Source organism: Filicampus tigris, chromosome 13, assembly GCF_054856515.1.
Source record: "Filicampus tigris isolate MCC_2025a chromosome 13, RoL_Ftig_1.0, whole genome shotgun sequence".
Classification (NCBI taxonomy): domain Eukaryota; kingdom Metazoa; phylum Chordata; class Actinopteri; order Syngnathiformes; family Syngnathidae; genus Filicampus; species Filicampus tigris.
In genome coordinates, this window is record NC_141229.1 from 11,218,425 (window position 1) to 11,244,731 (window position 26,307).

The 26,307-nt window shown below is 40.1% G+C and overlaps 2 protein-coding genes across 8 annotated transcripts in view; both read left to right on the top strand.

The window, feature by feature from the left end:
• Positions 1 to 3,424: 3,424 nt before the first annotated feature.
• On the top strand, positions 3,425 to 11,210 carry LOC147137590 (heterogeneous nuclear ribonucleoprotein Q-like). 2 transcript variants are annotated; one of them, XM_086050606.1, is made up of 12 exons: positions 3,425 to 3,667; positions 5,244 to 5,403; positions 6,244 to 6,362; positions 6,782 to 6,889; positions 7,039 to 7,152; positions 7,581 to 7,757; positions 7,955 to 8,090; positions 8,546 to 8,751; positions 8,839 to 8,988; positions 9,064 to 9,185; positions 9,270 to 9,595; positions 9,745 to 11,210. In XM_086050606.1, the coding sequence occupies exons 2-12, from the start codon at positions 5,256 to 5,258 to the stop codon at positions 9,771 to 9,773; spliced, it is 1,635 nt and encodes a 544-aa protein (XP_085906732.1). In that variant the 5' UTR covers positions 3,425 to 3,667; positions 5,244 to 5,255; the 3' UTR covers positions 9,774 to 11,210. The 2 variants fall into 2 exon arrangements, with proteins under 2 accessions (XP_085906732.1, XP_085906733.1); XM_086050607.1 differs by lacking the exon at positions 5,244 to 5,403 and having other exon boundaries at positions 3,427 to 3,667.
• Positions 11,211 to 11,700: 490 nt separating this feature from the next.
• Positions 11,701 to 26,307, top strand: part of LOC147137591 (sorting nexin-14-like) — a 29,244-nt gene continuing 14,637 nt past the window's right edge. For 2 of the 6 annotated variants that reach the window (XM_086050601.1, XM_086050602.1), the window contains exons 1-19: positions 11,704 to 12,083; positions 12,151 to 12,315; positions 12,387 to 12,507; positions 14,437 to 14,510; positions 15,009 to 15,087; positions 15,179 to 15,222; positions 15,391 to 15,478; positions 15,565 to 15,649; positions 15,720 to 15,876; positions 16,006 to 16,081; positions 16,192 to 16,236; positions 16,353 to 16,433; positions 16,556 to 16,670; positions 16,867 to 17,022; positions 17,103 to 17,227; positions 19,099 to 19,157; positions 22,440 to 22,572; positions 23,430 to 23,616; positions 25,447 to 25,530. In XM_086050601.1, the coding sequence (XP_085906727.1) occupies positions 12,161 to 12,315; positions 12,387 to 12,507; positions 14,437 to 14,510; positions 15,009 to 15,087; positions 15,179 to 15,222; positions 15,391 to 15,478; positions 15,565 to 15,649; positions 15,720 to 15,876; positions 16,006 to 16,081; positions 16,192 to 16,236; positions 16,353 to 16,433; positions 16,556 to 16,670; positions 16,867 to 17,022; positions 17,103 to 17,227; positions 19,099 to 19,157; positions 22,440 to 22,572; positions 23,430 to 23,616; positions 25,447 to 25,530 (1,864 nt within the window). In that variant the 5' untranslated portion in view covers positions 11,704 to 12,083; positions 12,151 to 12,160. Of the gene's footprint in view, positions 12,084 to 12,150; positions 12,316 to 12,386; positions 12,508 to 14,436; positions 14,511 to 15,008; positions 15,088 to 15,178; positions 15,223 to 15,390; positions 15,479 to 15,564; positions 15,650 to 15,719; positions 15,877 to 16,005; positions 16,082 to 16,191; positions 16,237 to 16,352; positions 16,434 to 16,555; positions 16,671 to 16,866; positions 17,023 to 17,102; positions 17,228 to 19,098; positions 19,158 to 19,353; positions 19,381 to 20,397; positions 20,548 to 22,439; positions 22,573 to 23,429; positions 23,617 to 25,446; positions 25,531 to 26,307 lie in introns of all 6 variants that reach the window. The other 4 variants (XM_086050604.1, XM_086050603.1, XM_086050600.1 and 1 more) reach the window with 4 other exon arrangements.

Genomic DNA, 26,307 nt, shown 5'->3' on the forward strand with positions numbered 1-26,307 from the left:
AGCGTTTTAAGTTTTTATACCTGTGTGCCTGTTTTCCAACACTTCCTGGATTAAGTGAAACCTGACAACCTTATCTATCATCTCTCTCACCGTGCATGATGACCTCTTTAACAATCCCTTGAAAGCATAGAAAGATAAGAGCAATCACGGAACGTCAACCTCCTCTTCTCTTCCATGATGGTTGTTGAAATTAATACCTTTGTTCCTAATTTCTAATGGGTGTTTTTAACTCTCATGACGCAACAAGAACGAGATGAACTGAATTGTATTATTTGCAAGACTCAATTCTATTCTATTCTATTCTATTCTATTCTATTCTATTCTATTCTATTCTATTCTATTCTAGTCTAAAAGGCTCATAGCATTTGTTAATGACAAAGAATTACTATTACTGTATGACAAGAGGCATTTGAACAAAGTGATTTTTAATCATTTGCATTTATGCCACTTCAACCTGATAATGAAGCGTAGATTTTCAGGTTTAATTTACTTGAGTAAGTGGAAAACATGCTGTATTGAGTTGAGATCAGGCCACTGACTTGGGTTTGAAAGAATATTCAATTTCTTTTGAGTCTTGCGTTGTAGTCATAGTTTTGTAGCAATGGGGAAGCCACACACTTCTCAGCATGCTTGTAAATAGTTGCATAGAGTTGTATTAATTTAAAAGTTGCTCCTTATTTGCTTTGTCCTAAGTGTGTATGTCATGTCTTTGAGATGGAAGAGCGAATGCACAGAAAATCAAGGTATCAAAGGAACATTGCAGATCAAAGGGTCAGAGTGCCATATAAGCTTGCTTAAGCAGGCACAGGCAGTCAGTGTGTTGGGTGAATGGGCGTGAGCTGTGGCCAATAGCAGCTCCTGAAAGAATGTGCATTCTGTTACCCCTTGTGGGAACAAAGCAACTGAAGACTCGGCAACTGTGTCAAAGCGGAAGTCAACCAAAACTGCCATTTTGTCACTTCTGTCGACTGAAAATGACATCAAAGTTGCTCAGGGCTCAGATTACGACCTATCAGAGCTCAGGTTTTTATCTGAAGCGGAGCCCTGATTGGTTATTATCCGAGCCCTGAGAATTTGTGATGTAATTTTCAGTGGACAGAATTGACAAAATGGCCACCCCCTGAGATTGCTAAAAACGGGTGGATTTTGCTGCTCTTATTCCACAAACGCAATATTAATCAGAATGCTGTGTTTCAACTAATTTGGGTTTTAAATTAGTGCCCTTGGCAAGCGGTAATTTCGTTGTATTTATATACATAAAAAAACGTACAGAAAGACAGTATGCTTCACTGTAATTAGATTTGATCTTGGAGCTGATTTTGTGTTTGCCTTGATCACTTTCATGGTGTTTCATGGCTGCACATAGTGCATTATTGTTCTAATCTGCAAATATAAGTCAAGCACTCATCTGAAAATCCTGCGACTGGCTGGTGTAGTCCGCCTTTCGCCCGAAGTCAGCTGAGATAGACTCCAGTACAAATGACATCCAGTACAGTGTACAGGATAAGCGGTGTTGAATATGTCACCTGTCTGAAAATGTCTTCGCTTGTTGATTGAGCTGAGGGACACCGATAGAAGATGTTAAGTGGAACCAAGGAAAGCATTCTGTATTATCCCCTTTTGTTGACTTCTTGAAGAAAGGAAATTGAACATACTGCCATGGCCCAGTAAGTTTCATGATTGCAAGCTAATATAACCCTGAAAATTGATGTACTCTGCATAAAGTGGCTGTAATTCGTAAATCCTATTGAGACAAAAATACCATGTAAACCTTTAACATAAAAAACATAATGTCTACACTTCAATCACATCATGACTTGATTTAAAATCCATTGTGCTGGTGCGTTAAAGCATAAACAATTAAAAATGTTTTTGTCCGAACACGTATAAAAGCAGCGCTCTTCAGATATTAAATTAAATTAAAGCTGGAAACAGTGATTACCAAATGATGTCAGATGTGAAATGATAATGAATATCACATTTAAACACTCAAAGTACTTTACATAGAAGTACTGGACTGCGCTTATTTTAGTTTTGCAAGTATTTAAGTAAAATGTATCCATCATGAATTGTTGTGTTTTTGGTGGTGTTTCAGTTCTTTAGTTCTTTAAAACATGGTGCATGGTAGGGTGGGGGAACTTGTTAATAAACAGAAAGAAACCTGATAAGTCTTTGAGAGGCCAAAATCTGCTCGCCCCTGCTATCTGAAATGTCAAGGATTAATATGAATTTATTTTGTTTCTTGTTACTTAAGTACCCCCTTCCTACACGCTTGGTTGTTCGGGTGATAAATCCCATAGCTTTTAATTCAATTAACGAGGAGGAGGAGGACTCATGTTGACACAAATAGATTTATTTGGAGTTTATGTATCGAAACAGTTGTACACAGCTCAGTGGAACAGCTTCTTAGAATTTTGTGTCTGATTGCTGCACCTCTTAAAGACAACGTGCTTACTTAATATTTACCATATATATATATTAAATGCACTGCTTACATTAATGCATACAATTTCCGATTCATTCTTTACCATCGCATGCATGTTTAACATATAGGTTTCACAGGAATGCTTTTTTGCAGCTACGGATGGAAGTAAATTGTATGGGCTGCATTGTGGTGATTGGTGAACAATAGAAAGAACGTTGGAGGAACCGCCTGATTTTAGATCATTGTATGCATAAAAATAATTTCTAGAGCATGCATTTTTTTCTCTTACAGATTTTTGTGATGGGACGTTGATTATGCTCTGCATGAAGGACAGCGTTCACACACTTTGAAGTCAAAAAACTTTGAAAAGTATCAAATTGAAAAAATAAAAAATGCCATGTTGGCTAACGGCTTTCATTGTAAACTCCCGGGATATACATGAAGCAGTTTATGTGTACTGCTCTGAACATTTGCCGTTGTGATAGCCCCCTCTGCAGATGCCGCTAATTTGCACAAAGGACTAGTGCAAATTCGCTGCATCTGCTCAAATAATCCAGTTGCTTTCCTTGGCATGCACCCTTATTCTTTTGTCCGTGTTGTTTTGCGTGAAAGCGATGAGAAGAGTGACACAGTGCGGGAGAAAGGAGAACCTACATTACTTACAGAAGGCCTACAGCAATGCCAATCCTGTTTTGTTCAAAAAATATTTTTGATTAAATATCACGTAGATATGGATATTTCTAATAAAGTGTTGCATTTGATTTTTTTCTATTAACCAGATTAGGTATCAAACAGTTAATTATCATTAAAAAACCTGCTCAGTTGATTATATTTAATATCACATTATTTTAATTTTTTGATTTATATATTTATTGCTAATACACACATATGTTATTGTTTAAAGTGGTCAGTTTAAGATCAAAGAATAAGGACATGAGTAGTGCGGCAGTCTCCTTGATGTTTGCCACAGTTGACGGGGTGCGTGTGTAGCCTGAGAGCCTCTCTGGTCTCGCAGTCTACTGTGTACAAACGCTTACAAGGCAGAGCCCGTGCACAACTCTCCAAGAAACCCCATCGACGAGACAAAACTCGAGGCGTGAACGTGGCAGCCATTTTACATCATCAAGAGTGAATGACTGAGGCCGGACCCGTGCCGGGAGTTTTCCACTTTTTCCGTCTTTCAAACATAACCTCTATCTCCCAAATTACCCTACACCGTACACGGTGGTGATCCAGCGGCAGGTAGGGCGATTGCTACACTTTGATCGCGTTATCGTTGCTGGGTTTGTGTTTGAAAAGTCCGACTCGTGTGCTGCTTTTTCAAACAATGTGGAAACTGGTGGTGGCTGGGAACGAGTTCTCCGGACCGGCTTTTTGAAAATGGACTCTTCCTATGTGGCGGCACGTTGGCAGAGCACGCACCTAGCAAGCTAAATCCTTAGCTCACCACGTTTCTAACAATACAATTCAACTCGACGTCGATATTTTCCAAACTAATGAAATCCGTGCCGGCCGTTGCCGTTCTAACAATGGCCTCACTGAAATTCCGTTCGAATTAGCATGCTAGCGTGAGCTAGCCTATTTTGACAGATCATGGAATCGACACGCTCATTGTCATCACATGCTAACTGAAGCTAACTGGCTATTGCTATTATAATTGCTATCGGCGATCGTTATAGACCAACGACTGTAGGATGATTGTCATTTTAACTACATTGTATAGATGCGAATGTCTAAAGCTTCATGCGAACTCGTTGTGTTATTGTCCGATAAACCCACGGCTAGTTGGATTAGCATTAGCTCTGCAAACTAGCCCACTAGCTTGACCAACGTGCGCGAGGCACACACTTTACTAAAGAACTTCACCACGCCTCGAACTAATCCAAGTTTAACATTTTGAAGTGTATGTTACGAATTCCCCTAAAGAATTTATAACCTCAAAATCGACGCCGCAGAGATGTGCACGTTTTCTTTTAAAGCACGTGCTTACCGTTCTGACAGTATGAAAATCACTTAAAGAGAAATATTCGATGGTCCAATGTAGCATTGGCATATGAAAAAATAATGCAAGTTTAATGTGATCTTAACCTAATAAAGTGCACCCACCAGTTTGAAGAAACTAGGTTGTGGAGTGCTGCAATGGGAGCTGAGTGTTTCGGCCTACCTATGCTTAGACGGTCTGAAGAAGCTAAAGCCCAAAAAAAGGTGTAATTATAGCACCTGTGTAATAGTAATCATAAAATGGCACAAAGCCTAATGCTAAAAGCGGCATTCTTTACATATAAGTGCGCAACCACGGAAACTGGAGTGCTCTGATGGAACACGTGTATCAGCTATCTAGTCTATGCTGAAGTCAGCGTTGAGAAGGTAAGCTAACATGTAATTTGGTGACCAGAGCAGGCGAGCTTTCTGCACTAGAAGCACCAACTTAATCTTAACAAGTAGCGTTTGCAGATCTTTGTAACACTGACATGCAGCAGTGTTTTACAAAATGTCATTTTATCGATAGCTGTGGAGAATTGGATGTGCGAGTTGTCTGTTTTGCGCCCAATATTCAGCCTGTGTCCAATGCCCATGCCAGGTTATTTGATACAGTATATATTTGGAGAGCGGTAATGTAGTGTATAGATGTCTGGAGACCACACAGCGATAATAAATTTAGCACCCTTGCCCTCTGCTATGGACAAATGTATTTCGCAGAGAAACGACATATGTGAAATGATCTTCCTGTCAAGTTTGAGACTTTCCACTATCCTAAAAACGCTTCCCAAACCATGCCATTGCACCCGGATTAATTTGGCTCATTGCATCTACACAGATTTCTGGGGACATGGCCACAGAACATATTAATGGAAATGGTCCAGAAGAACCAATGGACACCTCTGCTGCAGTTACCCATTCTGAGCACTTCCAGACTTTATTAGAAGCTGGTTTACCACAGAAAGTTGCTGAAAAACTAGATGAAATTTACATAGCAGGTAAGGCACTGTTAACACATTTGCATATGATAATATGCAACTCTTTTGTCGATAAATCTCTTGCATGTACTGTCACTTCATTACCGTTTTGAGTGGGGGAATTGGGATCCCGAAGCAACTTTTTGTGGTTCCTACCAAAATGGGTACTGCAGTGCTACATAATGTTAAATTACACATCACAACAGTGAAAGTGTAAACGGTGGCAGCATTTGCATTCCCTATATGGTTGCTTGACTACTGGTGTGACATCAACAGTTGTCCCCTCACTGTGGGTATCTTCTAGCCGATCCAATCTCCCACGTACTTTACCGCAATTTCTTTCTCATTGAAGTAGTTGTGGGTTAATTTGTATCAAAAGTGTATGTTTGTCCTCGTAGGGCCTCTGAGAAACTTTGTCAGTAGCCTATTTTGGGGTTCTGTCTGGTTAGCTACAGCCCAAAATGCACCAGTATATCTTATTTTTATTTTAAATATTTTAAAGCCATATGGGTCCAGGACAGAAACAATTGCAACAGCTGTCTGAGTATTAGACTGGCAAGGACAAGTGATCCTTCCATGGAACATATGCACAGTAGCTCATTAGGAACCCATAGTTGTTGGATAGAGTCACACTGTCACATCTGGTGTGATTAATTCTGCAATATCATGCTAAATGTAAAATAAGGTACAGCGAATGAACACAGTTCCCTTTGTTAGACCTGTCATAACCCCTCAACAGAAATGGCCATCCCCTATTTTATGCACAAAATTACTTGAATTTGTTTGCTATTTTTCCATGTCTTGAAAGTTTGGTCTTCAGCTCTTTGTCTCTGCATGTGTTTACTCCCATTACTACTGCAGGATTGGTGTCACACAGTGACTTGGATGATCGAGCAATTGAGGCTCTGAAAGAATTCAACGACGAAGGTGCTCTCCAAGTCCTTTTGCAATTCAAGGACAGCGACCTCTCACATGTTCAGGTATGTAGTAGCAGCAATTATGTTTATTTCTGCCTTCAAACTAGGGATGGTCATAATCTATTGGGCGGGGGCAATAAAACGAATGACCCAAACTATATGGGAGATAGCGCTTTATATCCGTTAGGATATGAGCCTATGGGCCAGTCTTCTTGGCAGCATTAATTTGTGACATATTTATGGAAACGAGTATAGATTTTTCCTATGCCCTTAAAATATTTAAACTGAATGGCTCAATGGCCAAACAATTGATTCATTTTCCAGTATATGAAATTTTGGTCAAAAGCCCTCCACTGTTTCACACCATGTCAGGATGATGTTATTTTGTCATGACAAAATCATCTCACAGTTGCCATTAGCCTCATCTACTGAATGTCAATTTCTAAGTTGTTTTTTCACATTTTTTCCCCTCTCCCTTTCAGAACAAAAGTGCCTTTCTTTGTGGCGTGATGAAGACATACAGGCAAAGAGAGAAACAAGGGACCAAAGTGTCAGACACTAACAAAGGACCAGATGAAGCCAAAATCAAAGTGAGAACCAATTTAAAAAGTGCATTAAAGTGTGAATGCTTCAGAGTAAAAAACAAACAGACAAAAAAAAACCTGGGGTCTTAAATTTAACCTAAATTGTATTCTTTTGAAGTCTTGATTCATCATATAACATCACTAACTATTGTCAGGCATTGCTGGAGAGGACTGGCTACACACTCGATGTCACTACAGGCCAGAGGAAGTATGGCGGTCCACCACCTGAGTCAGCTCATTCGGGGGCACAACCAACTGTCGGAACAGAGGTATGACAAATCGTTTGATTTATTTGCAGGTAATGCCAAGATATGTTTAGAATGATACAGTGAAACCTCCAAAATGAAACACTCCAAAAGACTATAGGTTTGCTTTTTTTTTTGATTTTTGTTTTTGTTGTAACTCCAAAGAAGGGGAAAGTGATAGGAAAAGAGTGAAATTGTAATGTACCGGAAATGAAACTTAGTGTGCTGAGGGTTAAATGGAGATGTTCTGCTGTAGTTTAAGAAACAGCTATAGTACAAACTGGTGTGGTGTCCACATGATGACAGTTTTCATCTATCTGTAGTAACATTAGTTACGATGAAGGTTTACCGCTAAGAGCTGATTGGATACCTAAAGTCAACATTATCCGTATCTTGTAGCCTTAGCTCATTTTAAAATAGACACTTGCATGCTAATTTTTCTCTTCCGGCAGATATTTGTTGGCAAAATCCCCAGAGACCTCTTTGAAGATGAGTTGGTTCCCTTGTTTGAGAAAGCTGGCCCTATCTGGGACCTGCGCCTGATGATGGATCCCCTTAGTGGCCTGAACAGAGGCTACGCCTTTGTCACTTTCTGCACCAAAGAGGCGGCGCAGCAGGCTGTCAAACTGGTACGTGCCTTCTGCAATTCAAAGGTTGAGTGAGAATGGCGAAGAGGGACCAGTCATCTGTTGATAGGCTCTCCAAAAATACTGAAAATGTTATGTCACCACAACGCTGCAGAAACGGCTCGCTGATGGAAATAACAAAACAAGTACCCTTTAAATTGACAATACTGCCCTTTTTGTCTGTGTTCATTGCGCTGCAGTGCAACAACAATGAAATCCGACCTGGCAAACTAATTGGCGTGTGCATCTCAGTGGCCAATAATCGACTGTTTGTTGGCTCCATCCCCAAGAGTAAAACAAAAGAGCAGATTGTTGAGGAATTTGCAAAAGTCACCGGTGAGTTTATACCTTTTCTATCATTTATTTTACAATAATTTTATACAAAATGAATGTTTGCAATAACGTAAAACTAAACCTCTTGGGCTCTTACATGTCTTTTTTTGTATTTTTGTCCCCCCTCACAAAGCTCGGTAATGTGCTAAATTATTAGAAACACTTTTGTATAATGCAGTGCTTTTTTGCCCCATCACACTAGCTGTAGTTCTTACCTCATCAGGTGTGCCCACTGTTTTTGCTGGTACTGGTATGTTTACTTTTTGTCAACGAGCTACATTTTTGAATGACAACTCTTGATTTACAGATGAAACACTTTGGTCTGTTGTATTTTTACTTAACCTTTGTTTTTCATTATTACACTTACAATGTGTGTGTACTATGTGTAGCGATTAGGTTAGTTCGTAGTAATTTATTATTGTAGTGAATTCTTCCCTTCCTGCTTTTCTGATCCGCAGAGGGTTTAAATGATGTCATATTGTATCACCAACCTGATGACAAGAAGAAGAACCGTGGCTTTTGCTTCTTGGAGTATGAAGACCACAAGACGGCGGCTCAGGCCCGCCGACGTCTGATGAGTGGCAAGGTGAAGGTCTGGGGCAACGTGGTCACTGTGGAGTGGGCAGATCCCATCGAGGACCCAGACCCAGAGGTCATGGCCAAGGTAAAGCTTGAGGTGTAAATTGCTCAGCCTTTTCTGGTACGTGATAGCACAGATCTGTGTCATGTTGACCTTTGCTTGTGTTCACAGGTGAAAGTGTTGTTTGTGAGGAACCTAGCTAGCTCTGTAACTGAGGAGATTCTTGAAAAGGCATTTAGTCAGTTTGGAAAATTGGAGCGTGTGAAGAAATTGAAAGACTACGCATTCGTTCACTTTGAGGAAAGAGATGGTGCTGTCAAGGTATTGAAATAAGAGTGGATACCTTGGAACATATGAGGTATGGGAACTGATTTTAATTGTTGAACGTTTTCACAGGCTCTTGCTGATCTCAATGGAAAAGATCTGGAAGGAGAACATATTGAGATAGTCTTCGCAAAGCCTCCTGACCAGAAGAGGAAAGAGCGCAAAGCGCAGCGACAAGCAGCCAAAACACAAATGTAAGAGTAAAAGTGCATCTTCTGGTATTAAAGTGTCATTTAAAAGCATGCTCTTAGGTTTATATATTTCGTTTTCCTTACCAGGTATGATGAATACTATTACTATGCGCCTCCCCACATGCCGCCACCCACGAGAGGTCGCGGTAGAGGCGGGCGCGGAGGCTACTCTTACCCTCCTGAATACTACAGCTACGAAGACTATTATGATTACTATGGATACGATTACCACAATTACCGGGGCGGCTATGATGACCCCTTCTACAGCTACGACGATTTCCAGGGCTCTGGGAGAGGCCGAGGAGCAAGGGGAAGTGTCCGTGGTGGTGTTGGTCAGACTAGGGCCCGTGGTGGCATCACTCCTAGGGGGAGATTGGGTTTCACGCAGCGGGGCGGACCTGGAACAAGCAGAGGTAACTGTTTGATTAATTGTTTTTTAAATGTGTCACATTATTTACATTGAGTCAGCACAAAGACTTTGAATGTAAAACGAAAGCAATTCTGTCAGAAAAAAAAAATGCATTTAGTAAACTGAATTTGTCTTCATCTGTGATCGATCCAGCAGGGAAGCGGGGCCGTGGCCGTTCCTGACCTGTCACTCACAGCGGATACTGACTTGATGTGTGGGGTTACACCATGAGCTGCAAAGGATGTTGAAACAAAAAGAAAAAAGAAAAAAAAAGAGCGTGACAAAAAAAGGTCCAATGATATTCCAGCCTTACAGAAGAAGCATCTCCCCTTCCCCAAGTTTTGTTTTTGTTTAAAAGAAACTGCCACCTTGAAAAAGATGACCGCACGATTATTGTATTCGCCTAAGCCTCTTTCGCCCCTATAGCTTGCCCTGATACAGGGTTCATTTTATTGCCCTAACAATCTCCCCCGTTCCCTGTCCCTGAACATGCCATTTTAAAATAATTATTGATGAATTTGCACTTTTAAGTTTCTTAGGTTTGAAGTGGCTCGAAGGAGCTTGATGCTATTGTATATTTTTGTGCTAATCGCAATTTTAAATGTTGGAATATCCATGTTAATCGTTTTGATGTGGATGTTTGAAAGAGAACATTTGCAGGTTTTTATTTAGGGTGTACCCACCTGGCATGGATAAGTCAGGCATTCCAGGAAAGTGGTTCTGTTCAGAACTTGTCTTTAAAGGGTTGGTTGACTACCTCAGTACAGAGGACTAAACTACCCGGCCTGTACTGTAAATAGGGAAACTATATTGATGAAAACAGGGCTTGTTCTCATTTTAAAAAAATATGCACAAGAGCTGTAGCACACAAACAATGTACTTAATGTAATATAGTCATTTTCGCTGCAGCTCTGACACTGCAAACAGTCAAACTGGGCATGCAAAACAATCTCATGAGATGAGTCAGAACAAGCTCTGCTTTTATCCTATTTTAAACTGAATTAGCTGCCTTGCTTCTTCAGAATATGTAGTTACTGTTTGTATAGTTTTTTTTTTTTTTTTTTTTTTTTGGATAAAATGTTACTTTTGTAAAGGCTTCAATGTCACGGGCATCAGACTGCCTTTGATTTTAACCGATAACAAAAATAAAAGCCCTGCAGTGTCCCTTTTGTGCCACTGTGAATCCGGTGGGTTTGTTTTTATATTCAAACATCTTCAAACATAGTTAAACACCGGACAGGTCCCTTGTCCATCTCCTAAACCACCAGAACATGTTCAGGCTACTTGTGGCCATATTGCCCAGACGGAACATGTGTCCAATGTCATGGTTTTGGTGTGGGATCATCAACATAACATTCTGGTAGAAGGGATGCTGCAGAGAGAACATTCTATTTCCAGGTATAGCTACAAGGAAACTGTGCTGATCAATTCCAGTTTTCTATAGGCTACAGTTAACTCCCTCAATGAAATCATAACCACCTTTTAAGAAAAAAAATGTTAGCAGTTTTAAACTATTGTTGGTGGCCAACAACATTTTTGCATTCCTGCAAATAAATTGTTTTATACTGTAAAATGGAGGTGAGTGTAACTTATTTTTGTAATAAAGTTTTTGATTTCTATGTGTGTCTTAAATCATTTGATGATCAAATGACCAGTTAGACGAGGTTTATTTGTAGTACAACCAATTACGTAATTGTACGCTTGAATTAACCGTGAACATTAATATTGGAGCTAAATTCTTAGAAGGTAAAAAGTCACATGAGCGTACTGCCATGATACATTTCAAATGCCAGCTAAATACTAAACATTGATAATTGTGTCGAGAGTAATGGCTAAACGCTGTTTTTCACGAATTAACACTTATTCTGTTGAGTAGCGGGTTAGCCAATTGACGCTAACGCAAAACGTTTATAATTAAGTTTATGGGCAGTTTGGGGAAACCGTGTTCTAGTCGCGAGGCAAACATTGGGGCCTCCAAAAATGTAGCTAGGTTCCTTCCAGATACAAAAACATTGCTACATCTGCTACATCTACTTTATGACCGTATTTCGTCAAAATGGCCACGTAGAACAGACAGGTAAAGAAGATCCCCTGCCTGCTATTCACCCAGCAAATGCATAAAAGAAAAATGGCGACGGTTCGATGACCGCAGACAAAGTGGCAGTCCACTACTGGAAGTGGTTTCTTTTTATATAAAGGCTGGCTTTGTACTGTGCTGTACATCGAACGCCTTCTAGTACGGAGCGGAGGTGACATCACGCCGACGCGAACGCAGCCCCCCACCCTTCTTTGACGCCCCCTTTAACGGGCTCAAGTGACAGCACAGAATGGTGGTAGCTGGAAGCTCAACATTGCTCGATCGGACTGTAAACAATAAGAAAGCAGGGTTTGACGTGTACCCCGATCCCTATCCATTCGTATACGATGTAACGTCTGCAAACGACTACAACGAAACGTGACCCACACCAGCCACCGCAACCCGATTTTGACGTGTAAGTTAAGATCCATTTTAATAGTTTAATAATCGCCGGTTTGATGCATGCGGTCTTCATTCAACAGCACGGTTTGTATGCTTGACGAAGCAACGATGGGATGCATCAGGATTTGTTTGCAACGCATACGGCGAAAAATGAAGCTGGACCTGCTCAGAGATTTGGGCCGACAGTATCCCGTGTTCTGCTTCCTACTACTGGTCCTACTACTGACCACTGTGCTGTTAAACAGGTAACTGGAGTGGGCTTGCATCACCCCGACAGCTTCATTGGTTTCCCGTGAACGCTCCCATTTTAACACAGGTACATTCACATCATCATGGTGGTCTGGTCCTTTCTTGCTGGTGTGGTTACATTCTACTGCTCCCTGGGACCCGAGTCTCTGCTGCCAAACATCCTGGTCGGCATCAAGCCAAAGATCAAGGTATATGACTGATAGCAAAACGAAAGCTAGGCTTTCCAGTACCACACTCACCAGTCACAATATTACCGTTAGAATCTAGTTACTATAATACCTGTAGTGGAGTGGATAGATCACAATTTGAAGGGAGTTGTGCAATTTTTGATACAAGCATGAAAGTTGGTCTGTTCTCCATAGGCTTTTGAAAAACTCTGTCTCTGAGGAACCGCTTGAAAGTCCAAGGTTGCTGGCATTTTATGAGGCAGCCGCCAAATGACCCTCCAAAATTGGTCTTCGCTACTACTGTGTTTAGTTTGTCTAATTTGATTTATATTGGTATCAATATGCTTTCAGTCCTGTTGGATTGGAGTTTGGGATTTTACAGAATGATAAATTATTCACATTTGTATCATTTTGTAAAGATATACAGTGAAATGAAAAACAAGCTGTGCGCTGAGACTTCAACTTGTATGTAAAGCACTTACAGAACTGCCCCTTTCATCTTTGCCAACAACAATTTCAAATAAGAATGATGTATCTCAGTCCATCCCAGAGACGTACTGTATATCCCTGAAGCAACAACATTGAGAATAGGGCAGAGAGTTTCACAAGGGCAGCGTTGTTGTTTGCAAGCTGAGAAGAGACCTCTCATATTAACCCTGGAACACTAACTTTGGGTGATTTTCACCCACGCAGTTTTTAATGTGAGATTTTGTATTGGGAAATTAAAGATGACAACTTCCAATTTGGCATACAGTGTTGTACTTTTACATAAATTGTATTTTATCCTGGATATTATACCGCGTTAAATGTACCCGACGTTAGTGATGGTGTTGCTAATTTTAACGTGAGTGTTCTAGGGTTAAAGTCCTTGCTGTTTGTTTTTTTATCTAATAAAGTTTAAAACTTGTTGATCCCCTTTTCCATTAATGAGGTAATGTATGTATTTAATAAACACATATACACATATTCATGAATAAAAAAATAATACATAAGTACTATTTATAAACAGATACAGTACAAGTTATCTAAAATATACTGTCTAAATTAAATTCACACCAATGTTATTCAAATAGGTCAACTACACTTGTATGAAAAAAGGTATTTCGGGAAGCTTTTGGCAACAATCTTGAAAGATGGCTGCCATCTTGTATTTTCAAATGTGTGCCTGTATTATGATTTGCAGTGATGTTTCTGTTATCTGCTCTACTATGAAACTTGCCTTTGCAAAGATGCTCAGTTTACTTTGAGTAACAGTCTGGTCCTACTACTGACCACTGTATGTCCTCTAATATTTCTCAGGGGCGTTTACTTACCCAAAATAGCACAATACACCTATTGGGGCTAAGGTGTTTAGTTGGACAAAAGCATTTTTAGACTTATTTTTATTTATATATTTATTTTAAAGAAAAGCCACAATTCATTACAAGTCAAATAATTTTTAGCAGTATAGTTGTCGAGTGGTAAGCACAGCTGCATCACAGTTGAGAGGTCTAGGTTTGAATCTCATCTTGCAGCCCTTCCAGCATGGAGTGAGCCAGTTCTCCACACTGGAGTACTCCATATGCTTCCATATTTTAAAAAAATATGCACGTTAATTTTTGTTCCAAAATGCTACTCGCTGCATACAGCTGCACTTCCTGTGAACTCTCCACAGTGAACTTCAGCTTTACAGATGCTATTTCGGTTATGCTGTTATCTGTTGAGCTAAAGGCATCGACCGTGGCATCTCATTTAATTTTCTAAGGACTAAAAAGACAAGGTTTAGTTATTGAAAGGAATGTAACGATTAAAGGTACAGTGTCTTTGTGGAGGCCATTATTTTCAGTATTTTAAGCAAATACAATAATACATCTTTCAGTGTTTATCAAAATGTTTTACAATATTTATTTTGCACATAGTTGCAGTCATGCATGAATTGATTTTTCTGTGTGTGTGTTGATTCTTTGGCAGTCCTACCAGCAGGAGTTGTTTCCTCTGGGTCACAGCTGTGCCGTTTGTGGCAAGATCAGGTGTAAAAGACACAGGTGAGTTTACCTGCTCAAGTTACCTTTGAGAAGCACAAATATGTTGCACTGTCATTTCAAAACGGTAATGATTCTGATGTTATCCATCACGTGAATAAGTGTGCCCTTGCTAAAATGTAGAATTCATTACCATTGGTAAAACGTGTTTAATGTGCTTGTTGGTGTTTATCACAAAATCGTTTATGTTCTAGCACCCTCTAGTGGAGACCGAAATTGCGGGCATGAGTTGGTTGGTGCCGGTGGGGCATCTAAGATGAATGTGTACGTTATTTGGAACACGGGACTAAGTTCATAATTAGAGTAAATAAAGGTTTGGTCACTTCTAGTTGCTTATATTATAATATTAATCAAATGAAAACCAGTAAAATATGTTGCATGACATTTGTAACCTCGAAATTTCGTCTGTCAATACTTGTATAAACTGAGGACCCCCTTTGTCTTTTTCTTTTTTTTTTATTGTTGTTGGTGTTGTTGTTGTTGTTGTAATCTCGTTTATAGACCTACTTTATTACTGGAAAATTATCAACCATGGCTTGACTTGAAAGTTTCCTCGAAGGTGGATGCTTCTCTTTCAGAGGTAAAATGTTAAATTATAACATATAATGACTACATCTTAGTAAACATTTATTTAAAATATTGTAAATCCATCTGTTTTTGTTCTTGCCTAGATTCTGGAGCTGGTTCTTGAAAACTTTGTGTACCCTTGGTATAGGTAGGAGTTGTTTGTGGTTTTTCCTAGGTATTGATTGAGAGCTAGAACAGAATCATACTGATGTTTTTTTAGATACACCTTTCAGTACTTTGCATGCAGTTTTACAACATATAATAGTTAAGTGACTGCCGCTATACAATGGTGTAAGTAACCATGCTTATTTTTCAGAGATGTCACAGATGATGAGGCGTTTGTTGATGAGCTGAGGGTGACTTTACGTTTTTTTGCTGCCGTGTTGGTCCGCCGGATCCAGAAGGTGACAAATCGAGCTGGAAAATGGAGTCCAAAATACGTCAACAATACATTATTGTAATTTTTGTGGGGGATTGGATCATGTCCCAGGTTGACGTGGCGTCCCTCATCACGCGAAAGCTTCTGAAAGCTTCCATGAAGCACATTGAAATAATTGCTAAAGCCCGGCAGAGAGGTACTGTCAATACGGTCAGTTTGTCCAAATTCATCACATAAAAGCTATTTTTTTTTTCTCTGCTCTTTAGTGAAGAGCGCTGAGTTTCTTCAACAAGCTGTCCTGGAGGAATATGGTCCTGACCTTCATGTAGCCCTCCGAAGTCGCAGAGATGAGCTTCTTTACCTTAGGAAGTTGACCGAGATGCTTTTTCCTTACATCTTGCCACCTAAGGCTACTGACTGCAGGTAGTCCGTGTGCCGCCAAATATATTCAATATATTTCATCACCACCTAAAAGTTAGGGCCGAGGCAGTAATTCACTTTCAAAGCAGATATTCTTTAATATCTCATTTTGTGGTCCTTAAATGCCATCAGATCTCTCACTTTGCTGATAAGAGAAGTCCTGGCTGGTTCGGTCTTTCTTCCGTCAATGGACTTCTTGGCTGATCCCGTGAGTGCAGTCAGACTGATTCTTGAACTCAAAACTGGACTGACGGCCCACATCAGCATAGCACTCTGCTACAAGCATGTGACATTTACTTCTACTGGTTTGCGTTTCAGGACACGGTGAATCACTTGCTTCTGCTCCTCATCGACAATTCTCCGGTAAGTAAGCGTCAAAGTCTATTAACATTAACTTGGAATACAGTTTGTAGAATAAAATGAATTATAACTAATTTGTAGGTAAATAATTGGACTTTCTAAAATATCTCTCCACAAAGCCCGAAGAAGCCACAGAGCCAACCTCAATGCTGGTTCCTTTCCTTCAAAAATACTCTGATCCCCGTAGCAGAAAGCCTTCAGTAAGCACTTGTACAACTGTGTATCATGACAAAGACGAGAGACAGCACTTTCAATTACATTTCAACAATTCAATTCAACTTGGATTTGCATTCTAGTCACTTTTTTTTTTCTCTCTTGCCAGGTTCTAAAGCTGGAGTTAAAAGAAATCCGAGAGCAGCAAGACCTACTCTTCCGCTTCATGAACTTTTTGAAGCAAGAGGGAGCTGTTCACGTGCTCCAGTTCTGCCTTGCAGTCGGTAAGTGTTTCCCATTCTTGTCAAATTTAGCTTCTCTAAACATGTACTATTTTGAGTCGTTCAAATGCAAACTGTCATAGGAAAGTGAGATTTCTGAGAGCTTGTCTTAGTAGATCAGATCATGCAAGCACCTGTCATCTTACTGGCCTTTGTCACCTGCACATCATCAGTTATTGTTTCAACTCTTACGTCTCAGAGGAGTTCAACGACAGGATATTGTGCCCAGAGCTGCCCGACTCTGAGAAAATGATGCTTCACGGAGAGGTGAAGAAGATCTACGAGACCTACTGTTTAGACGAGAGTGTCGACAAGATCCGCTTTGACCCCTTTATTGTGGAGGAGATACGCAACAGTGATATACTTTAATTAGCATTTTTAGCCTGTTTAAGAGTTTTGCATTGCTTAATTGGTTTATGGTCTGTGCTTTCTCAGTTGCCGAAGGCCCATATGAAGAAGTGGTGAAACTTCAGACGATGAGATGTTTGTTCGAAGCATACGAGCATGTCCTCTCCCTCCTGGAGAACGTTTTCACGCCCATGTTCTGCCACAGTGATGAGGTCAGCACTCAGAACACAAAGCAAACCCACACAGACATCAAAGTATAAATCCCAATCCCAGTGAAGTTGCGATGTTGTGTAAAAATGTTAATATGAACAGTACACAATGATTTTCAAATCCTTTTCAACCTACCTGTATTCAATTGAATACACAACAAAGACAAGTTACTTAATAATCAAACTGAGGAATGTTACATTTTAAATTTGATCAACATTTAATTCCACTGGTAAACACGTATTTTTTGGGACTATGAGTCGCTCCGGAGTATAAGTCACACTAGTCAAAAAATGCATCATGAAGAAGGCAAAAAACATAAGTTCCTGAGTGTAAGACGCATTTTGGAGGGGGATTTTTTTTTTTCATTCCAAAAACCGAGACCAAGAACAGTACAGCTCGGACTCGTACCCGAAATCTCTGGTCCTTAATCGTGGTTGTTTTCAGAAATATGCACCGACCATGCACTGCTTCACTCCGGCCACTTGGAAATATGTTGTTCAAATGTGCCATCCGGTTAATCAGAGTGCTCCAAAAATGGAATGACGTAGCCTAGTACATCAGGCAGTATAGAAGGAAAAAAATGCAAGCATGAGCTGCTGATTGGAAATTAAATGGGAGTGGAGCATACTCTGACCCCCCCCCCCCCCCCCCACACACACACACACACTGAGTAATGTTATGTTATGATTGTGTCGATTGTGTCAGCGTAACGCCCCCCCCCCACACACACACACAGGTTTTACTAGTGTTTTTTTTTCTTAATCGCGTTAAGAATTCTGGTGATGGGTGCCCTATTTTGGCTTGAGTGTTTTACTCCAAAAATGTCTGCGCACATTTTGCATTGTTTCTGCATTGTATCAAATCGAATCGTATCACACCCATACTGAAGCAAATCGGATCAAACTGTTCTGCCCTTATATAGTTTTTGAATCAAATTGCAATCTGTGTATCTAGATTTGTACAGAATCGGCCTTGTGCCAGAAATTCCCAACCCTCTTTATTCATTAACATTCAGTCATGCACGTGTACAAACCGGTAATAGTTGTTGACATCCCGTTAATTAGTGGGAAACGACTCACAATGCACCCATATTTCTAGTCACTTCAGAAGTGACTGATTTTAAAAATTCATTTTTATTGGTCTTGGAAAATACTGGAATTAGACATAATGTGAGTCAATTATTCCATGCCCAACCACTAACCTCAATGTCATCACTATGACACATACAAAGGTTTGCCACTGATGCAACACTGCCAATAAGCCAAGCTGCCAAGACCAATTTCACCCCTCACAGCTTGTTTCAATGGGCACAGTTAGGTTGAGTAGCTTGCAACTATTGTACCCAGCACACCACCGTCCTGCTTAAACAGAACGGCTAGAAAATCAAATGATATATGATACTCCATTTCTATGCATGGCTCTGCTTGAAAACCAACAATACATCTCTCTCTAGTATTATAACAGTATTTAAGCCGAACGGGTCCCCAGATGCAAAGCATAGTATTGTCTTGTAAAGCTCCTAGCTTGTATTTTTACACTGATGATGATGCTGATGTATTTATTTATCCATTCATTATCTATACTGCTTATCCTCACAACGCGTGCTGGAGCCTATCCCAGCTGTCTTTGGGCAGGAGGCGGGGGACACCCTGAATTGGTTGCCAGCCAATCGCAGGGCACACAGAGACAAACAAACAACCGCGCTCACAATCACATTACCACACCTAGGGGCAATTTAGAGTGTCCAATCAACTTACCATGCATGTTTTTGGAATGCGGGAGGAAACCGGAGTACCCGGTGAAAACCCACGCAGGCACGGGGAGAACATGCAAACTCCAGTATTTATTAATTTAATTTTTTTCCCTTCTCTAGTACTTTCGCCAGTTGCTGAGGGGGGCGGAGTCCCCTGCCAGGAATTCTAAAATGAGCAGGCAGGTGTCATTTTATTAGGTGTGTGTGTTTGTGTGTGAGCGAGCCAAAAGAAAAGGTGGAATGCAACAGATTTCAGATGGCAATTTGTTATTCAAGTCAGCAAAGGGACTTAAGTGATGGTTTCTATCTGTCACAAGGTGGGGTGTGTATGTGGCCCCAGGCCCTGCCACTAACTCCTTATGCATATTGTTCCAGAAATAGCATCAGTATGGATGACATCCGGTGAGTACAAGGCCTCACTGTCCTGATCGGAACAGTGGCTGGCTGACATGCCATTCTCGCTTGGCTCTTCTACACAAGAGGATCCTGCCTTTTTAACAATTCCATCATTGCTTGACCTTAAAAGGGGAAGCCAATTCGCATTAATGGACTAGTACAACAATGACTTTTTTGCTAATCAAATCTCTAAATATGTGCTTCTTCTTTAGTTTTTTGAATTTTGTGCTTCATTAAAAATCTGGCCTATTAACATAATTTACTCTCACTGGATTCTTAATTAGGTGTACAATTCAGTGTCGGAAAAAAGCAATGATAAGAATGTTACTGTTTTGATTGATGCATGGAGAAGTATTAACTACCAATTAAATTAGAATATATTTATTATTGTTGTTTTCAGTAGTGCAGAACTGCACTGCTTCATTTTGCCCCATTTTATAAAATAAGGCACCCAAAGGAATAGGAAAACCCCTCTGTATGATTATGAGAGGTGTACAGTTGGACAAACTACAACCACAAAAAACAAACATATTGTTAAATTAATAGCCATCTAAAAATAACAAAATTTAACATTATGAGTAAAGCAATTAAATGCAGCTCAATGGATCTCTAATTAGATTATACAAGTACAATGTCAATTTTGGTTATTTTGAATTGCTTGAGATTTTCACTTTGATTTGCTAATTTCAGAACTGATGGCTTTAAAAAAATATAATTGGAACGGGAAGATGTCAGCTGTTTGTTGCGTTTGTTTTGTTACTTTGTTACGAAGGCAGTTTTCAAAGCAGAAGAGACACTCACACTGCATTTTAACATGGAAGCATGAAGGAGACTGAACTAACATCATCACTCGCTCAGGCTCTTTGTTCCTAACATTCCATTGACTTTATGTATGGGCTCCAATTGCCACGCCATGCTGTGTGTGTCCACCCCGATTCTGTCACCGCCATGCTGCCCGCCTTGGTATGATCCATCCTCTCCCTCCTTTTTGTCCTTGGGGACATAACCCTGTTCTGCTTATAGTTCCTGGGACTGGAGCCCCGAGTCCCCGTCCTCACAGTTCACCGCCTCTGGCAGCTCTTCACCTGCATCTTTTAACTCCCTCCATGCCCAGCCCACGTTAACAACTTTTCCATACGGCTCGCTATCCCACCGCCACTCCTTATCACCCAAGTAAGTCAGGGTCCATCCATACCTCCAGCTGTGGTCCAGTGGGATGTCATGCTGTCCACTTTCCCGTCCCAGTGTAACAACCCCCCAACAACAGCAGCATGCAGCCAACCTCCTGTTTATTTGTGTCCTTCCTACCAATGTATTGCTATCAACCCTAAAGTTAACTCCCCAAAACAGCACCTGTAATGTTGCGTGTCTGTTCTGCACGTACAACTTGAATATCTGTACCATCTTGGTATGGCCTCAGTAATGGCCTCAGTCACTTAAAAAAACAAACAAACAAAAAAAAATATATATATATATATTACATATAATTTATTCATTGTATTTATATTTGTTCCCGCTTGATGCTGGTCACCTATGCTAAAATCGACTACACCCTGAGTTAAACGGTTCATTCAATTCTACCCCTGAAACAAAATTATTAATAAATCTAATATAATCAGTATTTAGTTCAATTTGTTCATCCCAGAAAAAAAAAAAATGAGTTAAGCCATTATTTTAGGTAGTTAACAATATGATATGGTCATCGTGCTCCGAATGAAACAATAAGATTACCTGGTGTTAGGAGACTTCGGTGTGCTACCTGTGGAGTCTTGTCAGCACTCTACAGGTCACAAATCGGAATTGATGTTCTTCAAATGTCATTTTGTGGCTGTTCCCTTCCAATGTTCTGCTTATAGATGAGGTCAACCCAAACATTTTCTTTACAAGAATATGTTCTATGCAGACCCACTAGTCTAATCATGGCATTCTAATTAATATTGCGTTTGTGGAATATGAGTTAAGCAGCAAAATCCACCCGTTTTTAGACATCTTAGGAGGCGGCCATTTTATCTTTTCTGTCAACCAAAAATGACATCATAGTTGCTCAGGGCTCAGGTAACAACCAATCACGGCTCACCTTTTTTTTAAGCTGAACCATGATTGGTCGTTATCTGAGCCCTGAGCAACTTTGATGTTATTTTCAGTCGACAAAAGTGACAAAATGGCCGCCCCCTGAGATGGCTAAAAACGGGTGGATTTTGCTGTTTAACTCATATTCCACAAATGCAATATAATCAGAATGCCTTGTTTCAACTAGTGGGCCTGCATAGAACATATTCTGGAAAAAAACATGTTTGGGTTGACTTTCCCTTTAAATCTTTTTCAACCTGGAATAATAATTATCGTTCTGTCAAAGCAAGAACATTATTGATTTTAATGAAAAATGTACCCGGCTGTTCGTCTGATGGTAGCCAAATGTCACATTTTGCACTTTCAGTATGAATACTTCTGTCCAAGTAATAACAATATTAATTTTAAAGCTGTCCAACTTGAGATTTTTGCAGGAGCTCAGGTCTGAAAGGACATTTTACTTACCAACACTCTCCAAGACGCATCTTGAAACGCTGGTTTACCTTTCATGATTAATTGTGCCGTGTCAAAGTAAGAACCACACTGTTATGAAAGAAAAGTGAATCAAATCTCACATCTTTAGGGTCATGTTTCTTATCACCGCTTTGCTGGGCGCAACTTTAAACTGATGTTCTTTACCATTGCTCTCCTGGGTGCATCAGCTTTTTTTTTTGTTATCTCAAAGCGAGATCCCAATTCATTTTTAATCATATCCAATCGCTGTCTGCTTTATTTGCTTTCGTTCCCATGGTAACCGATTGAGACATTTCATTCCATGAATGTGCTCTGGCTTTAGTTTGGCTTCCTCAGCTTTTTTCCCCCGGATGTGCAGTGATGATACACTGCAGTGTGCTGGTGCTTCCCTCCCTTGTTATGCGCTACAATTCCTTCCCTGTCATGTTGTTAAACTGTCTGGGACATTTTTTTTTCTGAAGCCAAGCACATCCCTTCAATTAAGCAAAGTCTAATAAACCCCCTTCCCTTTTGGTCTGTAGGAACACGTCAAAGAGAGGAGAGTCCTTTGGAATCAGTCGCATTGGCAGCAAGATCAAGGGTGTTTTCAAGAGCACAACCATGGAGGGAGCCATGCTGCCAGCCTATGGGCTCGTGGAGGGAGAGGACGATTTGGTGAGGCAAAGCCAAACACACACACTCAACTTTGCACAATTACAAATAAATGAAAGAAATTGTATTCTGACTCGACCCTGTTCAGTGTTATTGTCACAAACGTGGGGTATGTCATGTTTATGTATTTATTACTCATATAGCAAAGTCTCGCACGTGTTCCTTAAAGAGCAACAACTCGTTCATTAACACTGTTCTGCACTATCATGAAAGATACCACATGAGGGCGCCAGTGAGTCGGGAAAGGTCTCTGTGGTTCCTATTGTTTTCCAACTTCAGCCAAAACACATATTTTGCATTAGAAAAATGTCCACCACCAAATAAAAATGTCACAGAAATGAATACAGTGTACTGAAATAATAATTATTTTGGCTAAATTTACTCACAAATTTCTTAGTGTGAAATCTGGGCTTGTTTAATTGAACACGTTATTAATTCTGTTGTATGAATGGTAAAAGGTGTATTCATAAAGATACATGATTTGCAGTACATAAATCACAAATTTCCACGACACGCACACACTTATGTGCTGTAGCATATAATCTGACTTCACTGCTGTGAGGGGATATCCTGTGTTCCTTTGAGATTTCCTTTGACCGCCATCAATTGTTGCCAAAAAGTTCACCAGTGTTTGTTCAGTGATTAAAGATTAGGAAGATTGTTGAACAAATTCTAAAGTCATTTGTCTTTTGTTAAATAAACAGGAAGTCAAGCGGAGAAAATGAGTTCAGATAAAGATATATGAGACAGACGTTGGCATGAATTTCATTTATATTTTCTTTACAACATTAAGGAAGTCATTTGACAAGTGTGACGAGTGTGTACGTGACTGAAACTTCCCTCACTTCCTTACATTCTAGGTGGAGGAAGCCATGATGGTGCTGGAAGATGACTCCCCGATAGAAGCGGCCTCCACTCCCAGCACCCCACGGAATCTCTCTGCATGGAGCATCACAATCCCTTACATTGATTTCTATGATGACGACGTGAAGAGGGAAAGAATTCCGGTGTTCTGCATTGATGTGGAGCGGAATGACCGGAAAGCAGGTAAGGCAGAGTGCTGCATCTCAACACAAATATATGTTAGAAAAATGTATGCCACACCCTGAGAACTAACTAATCAATGAGCCGTAACTGCTGAATTGTATTTCTTCATTTTGAGAAGACATTTTGGCAATTTCCACTTTTGTGGGAGAAGTTTAAGGGAGGCCCATCATGATACAAAAGGTATTCTTAGTGTGGATAGGCCAGAACAGACAAGATGAGCCAGCAGGTCCTCTCATCTAAAATTAGAAACCACTGACTTCACAAATACACTTCTAGATGACTGGACAAACAGTTCCCAACTGCAAACCCCAATATCTTGTAAAAATTCTTCTGAGAAAAGTGTAAGCTGTTACAGCTGCAAAGGGGAGGGAGACAACTCATTTTAGTTTCAAACTGTCCAAGTCTTTGTAGCTTGTTGAAGAAGTCTTATAGTCTGACTCACTAAGATCCCAAATAGCAGGTGCTAAATTGTGTTTTCTCTCTAACAGGCTGCATGTGCTATTAGTGGGCTTGTTGTACGTGATCGACTAAGATTGCAATCTTTTGCTCAGATCCTCAATAGCCGGCACTACTTTGCGTATGCACTCACCGTGACTGTATGTGCTCTTGGCAACAGGTGTGAGAGTCGTGGATTCCGCGTATTTAAAAGAGGATTATGTGCTTTACGTACAGTAGCATTGGTTTTCACCGTGGAACATTTGGGAGAGCACTGCAAGTGCCAAAGTTTGAAGTAATGGAAGTGGAGGTGTGAATGGAGGACAAACACATTACCAAGTTCCGGAAAAGAAATCTATTCCGCGCAGTAACTTTGGTGAAGCCAACATCCACATAAAAGTCATGTTTTGTTGGATGTAACTCTACCTCAGTGCCCTCCCTACATAACATTGCTTTTAAAACACGGGACAGCACACCTGAAAAACTGCTCCCAGAGAGGCTAGCACCACACCCAGTGTGCTGAAATGACCCAGACTCAAAGAAATGCAGAGTTGAAACGAAGGAGTTTTGCCATAGGTGACTGGCTCAAAGTCAGCCGTTGGAATACAGAAGCTCTGAAATTGCATGCCAAATATTGATTTGTCGTGATGATATTTGTGGATGGCATTTCAATTTAAACAAGCAGAAAAGATCGATTCTCCACATTGCGCATTTTTGCTGTGCCCCCTAGTCATGGTTACACACTGTGGTGCTGTTTGCACCTGCCTTTCAAACGCTGTATTTAAAGACCCCAAATAAGCTATCGCAAGTCATCAGCTGTTATATAAAGCAAATTGCGTAATATGATAAAATGTAATTTACTCATCACAGTGGCTGTAATTTGATTGGTCCCTTGCAAAGCGGGGTAGCAGAGCAGAGCAATTTTGCTTCTGATTAGCAGAATGTACAGTATGAGCGGCACAGAGTACCATCACACACACATTTTAGCTGTACCTGAGCTGTCTAAAAAAGACAAGAGAGTTGCAGCAGAGCTGTGTTGTGCTGCTGCATTTACTGTGTTAATATAGTGGGTTTTTTTTCGTTCTTAAAATTTAATTTGAATATAAATGTATTTATTATATGTACATTAAACCACACTCCATTTCTGCTTCCAGCTTCATGGTCCCACTATTTAGCAGATTGTTTTTTGGCATTTAATCACTTTATTTTGGTTTAACTCTTGTTTATTGGGTGTAATTCATCTGTTGACCACTAAATACCGGCATACTGTTTAGTTTGAGACGATGTAAATTTGAAAGACGAGGAACGAAAACGGACCATTTGTGACCATTTTTGCATGTGCAAACCTTTCGTAAATCAGGCCCTTCGTTTTTTTGTCTTTGTGTTTTACCACAGTGGGTCACGAGACTGAGCACTGGTCTGTATACAGGAGATATCTGGAGTTCTACGTTCTTGAGTCAAAGCTTACTGAATTCCACGGTAGGTTTTTCTCTGTGGAGTTGCAAAATGTATTGTCTTGATCACAGTTCACCAACTTTTTGAAAGTAATCACTACTTCTAGGTTCCTGGGCTACGATTTTTCTTAAAAACGTATTTCTGAAATAACGCATGTGCTGGAGTTACCTTTAATTAAATGTCATTGTTAAATTGGTAGTCAAACCAAACATATTTTTTTCCAGAATATGTTCTATGCAGGCCCACTAATCTAAACACGGCATTCTGATTAACATTGTGTTTGTGAAATCTGAGAAATCCACCCGTTTTTTTTAGCTAGCTCAGTGACCCATTTTGTCACTTCTGTTGACTGAAGATGACATCGAAGTTGTTCAGGGCTCAGATAACGACCAATCATAAAACAGGTGAGCCGTGATTGGTCGTTATCTGAGCCCTGAGCAACTTCAATGTCATCTTCAGCTGACAAAAGTGACAAAATCACCACCCCCTGAGATGGCTGAAAGTGGGTGCATTTTGCTGCTTAATTTATATTCCACAAATGCAATATTAATCAGAATGCCATGTTTCAATTAGTGTGCCTGCATAGAATATATTCTGTTTGTGTTGACTTCCTCTTTAATGGTTGTCAACTATCTGAAGACATTGATAATGTTAATAATTTCTCACTAATTATCAACAATGATTTAACAAGGTAGCAAACTGATCAATCTAAATATTTAGCACTTTATTTCTTTAAATGTCTTTGTTTACATTTTCAACTGATCTCTTCTACAATAATTCTAGGGAATTAAAATTTCCCAT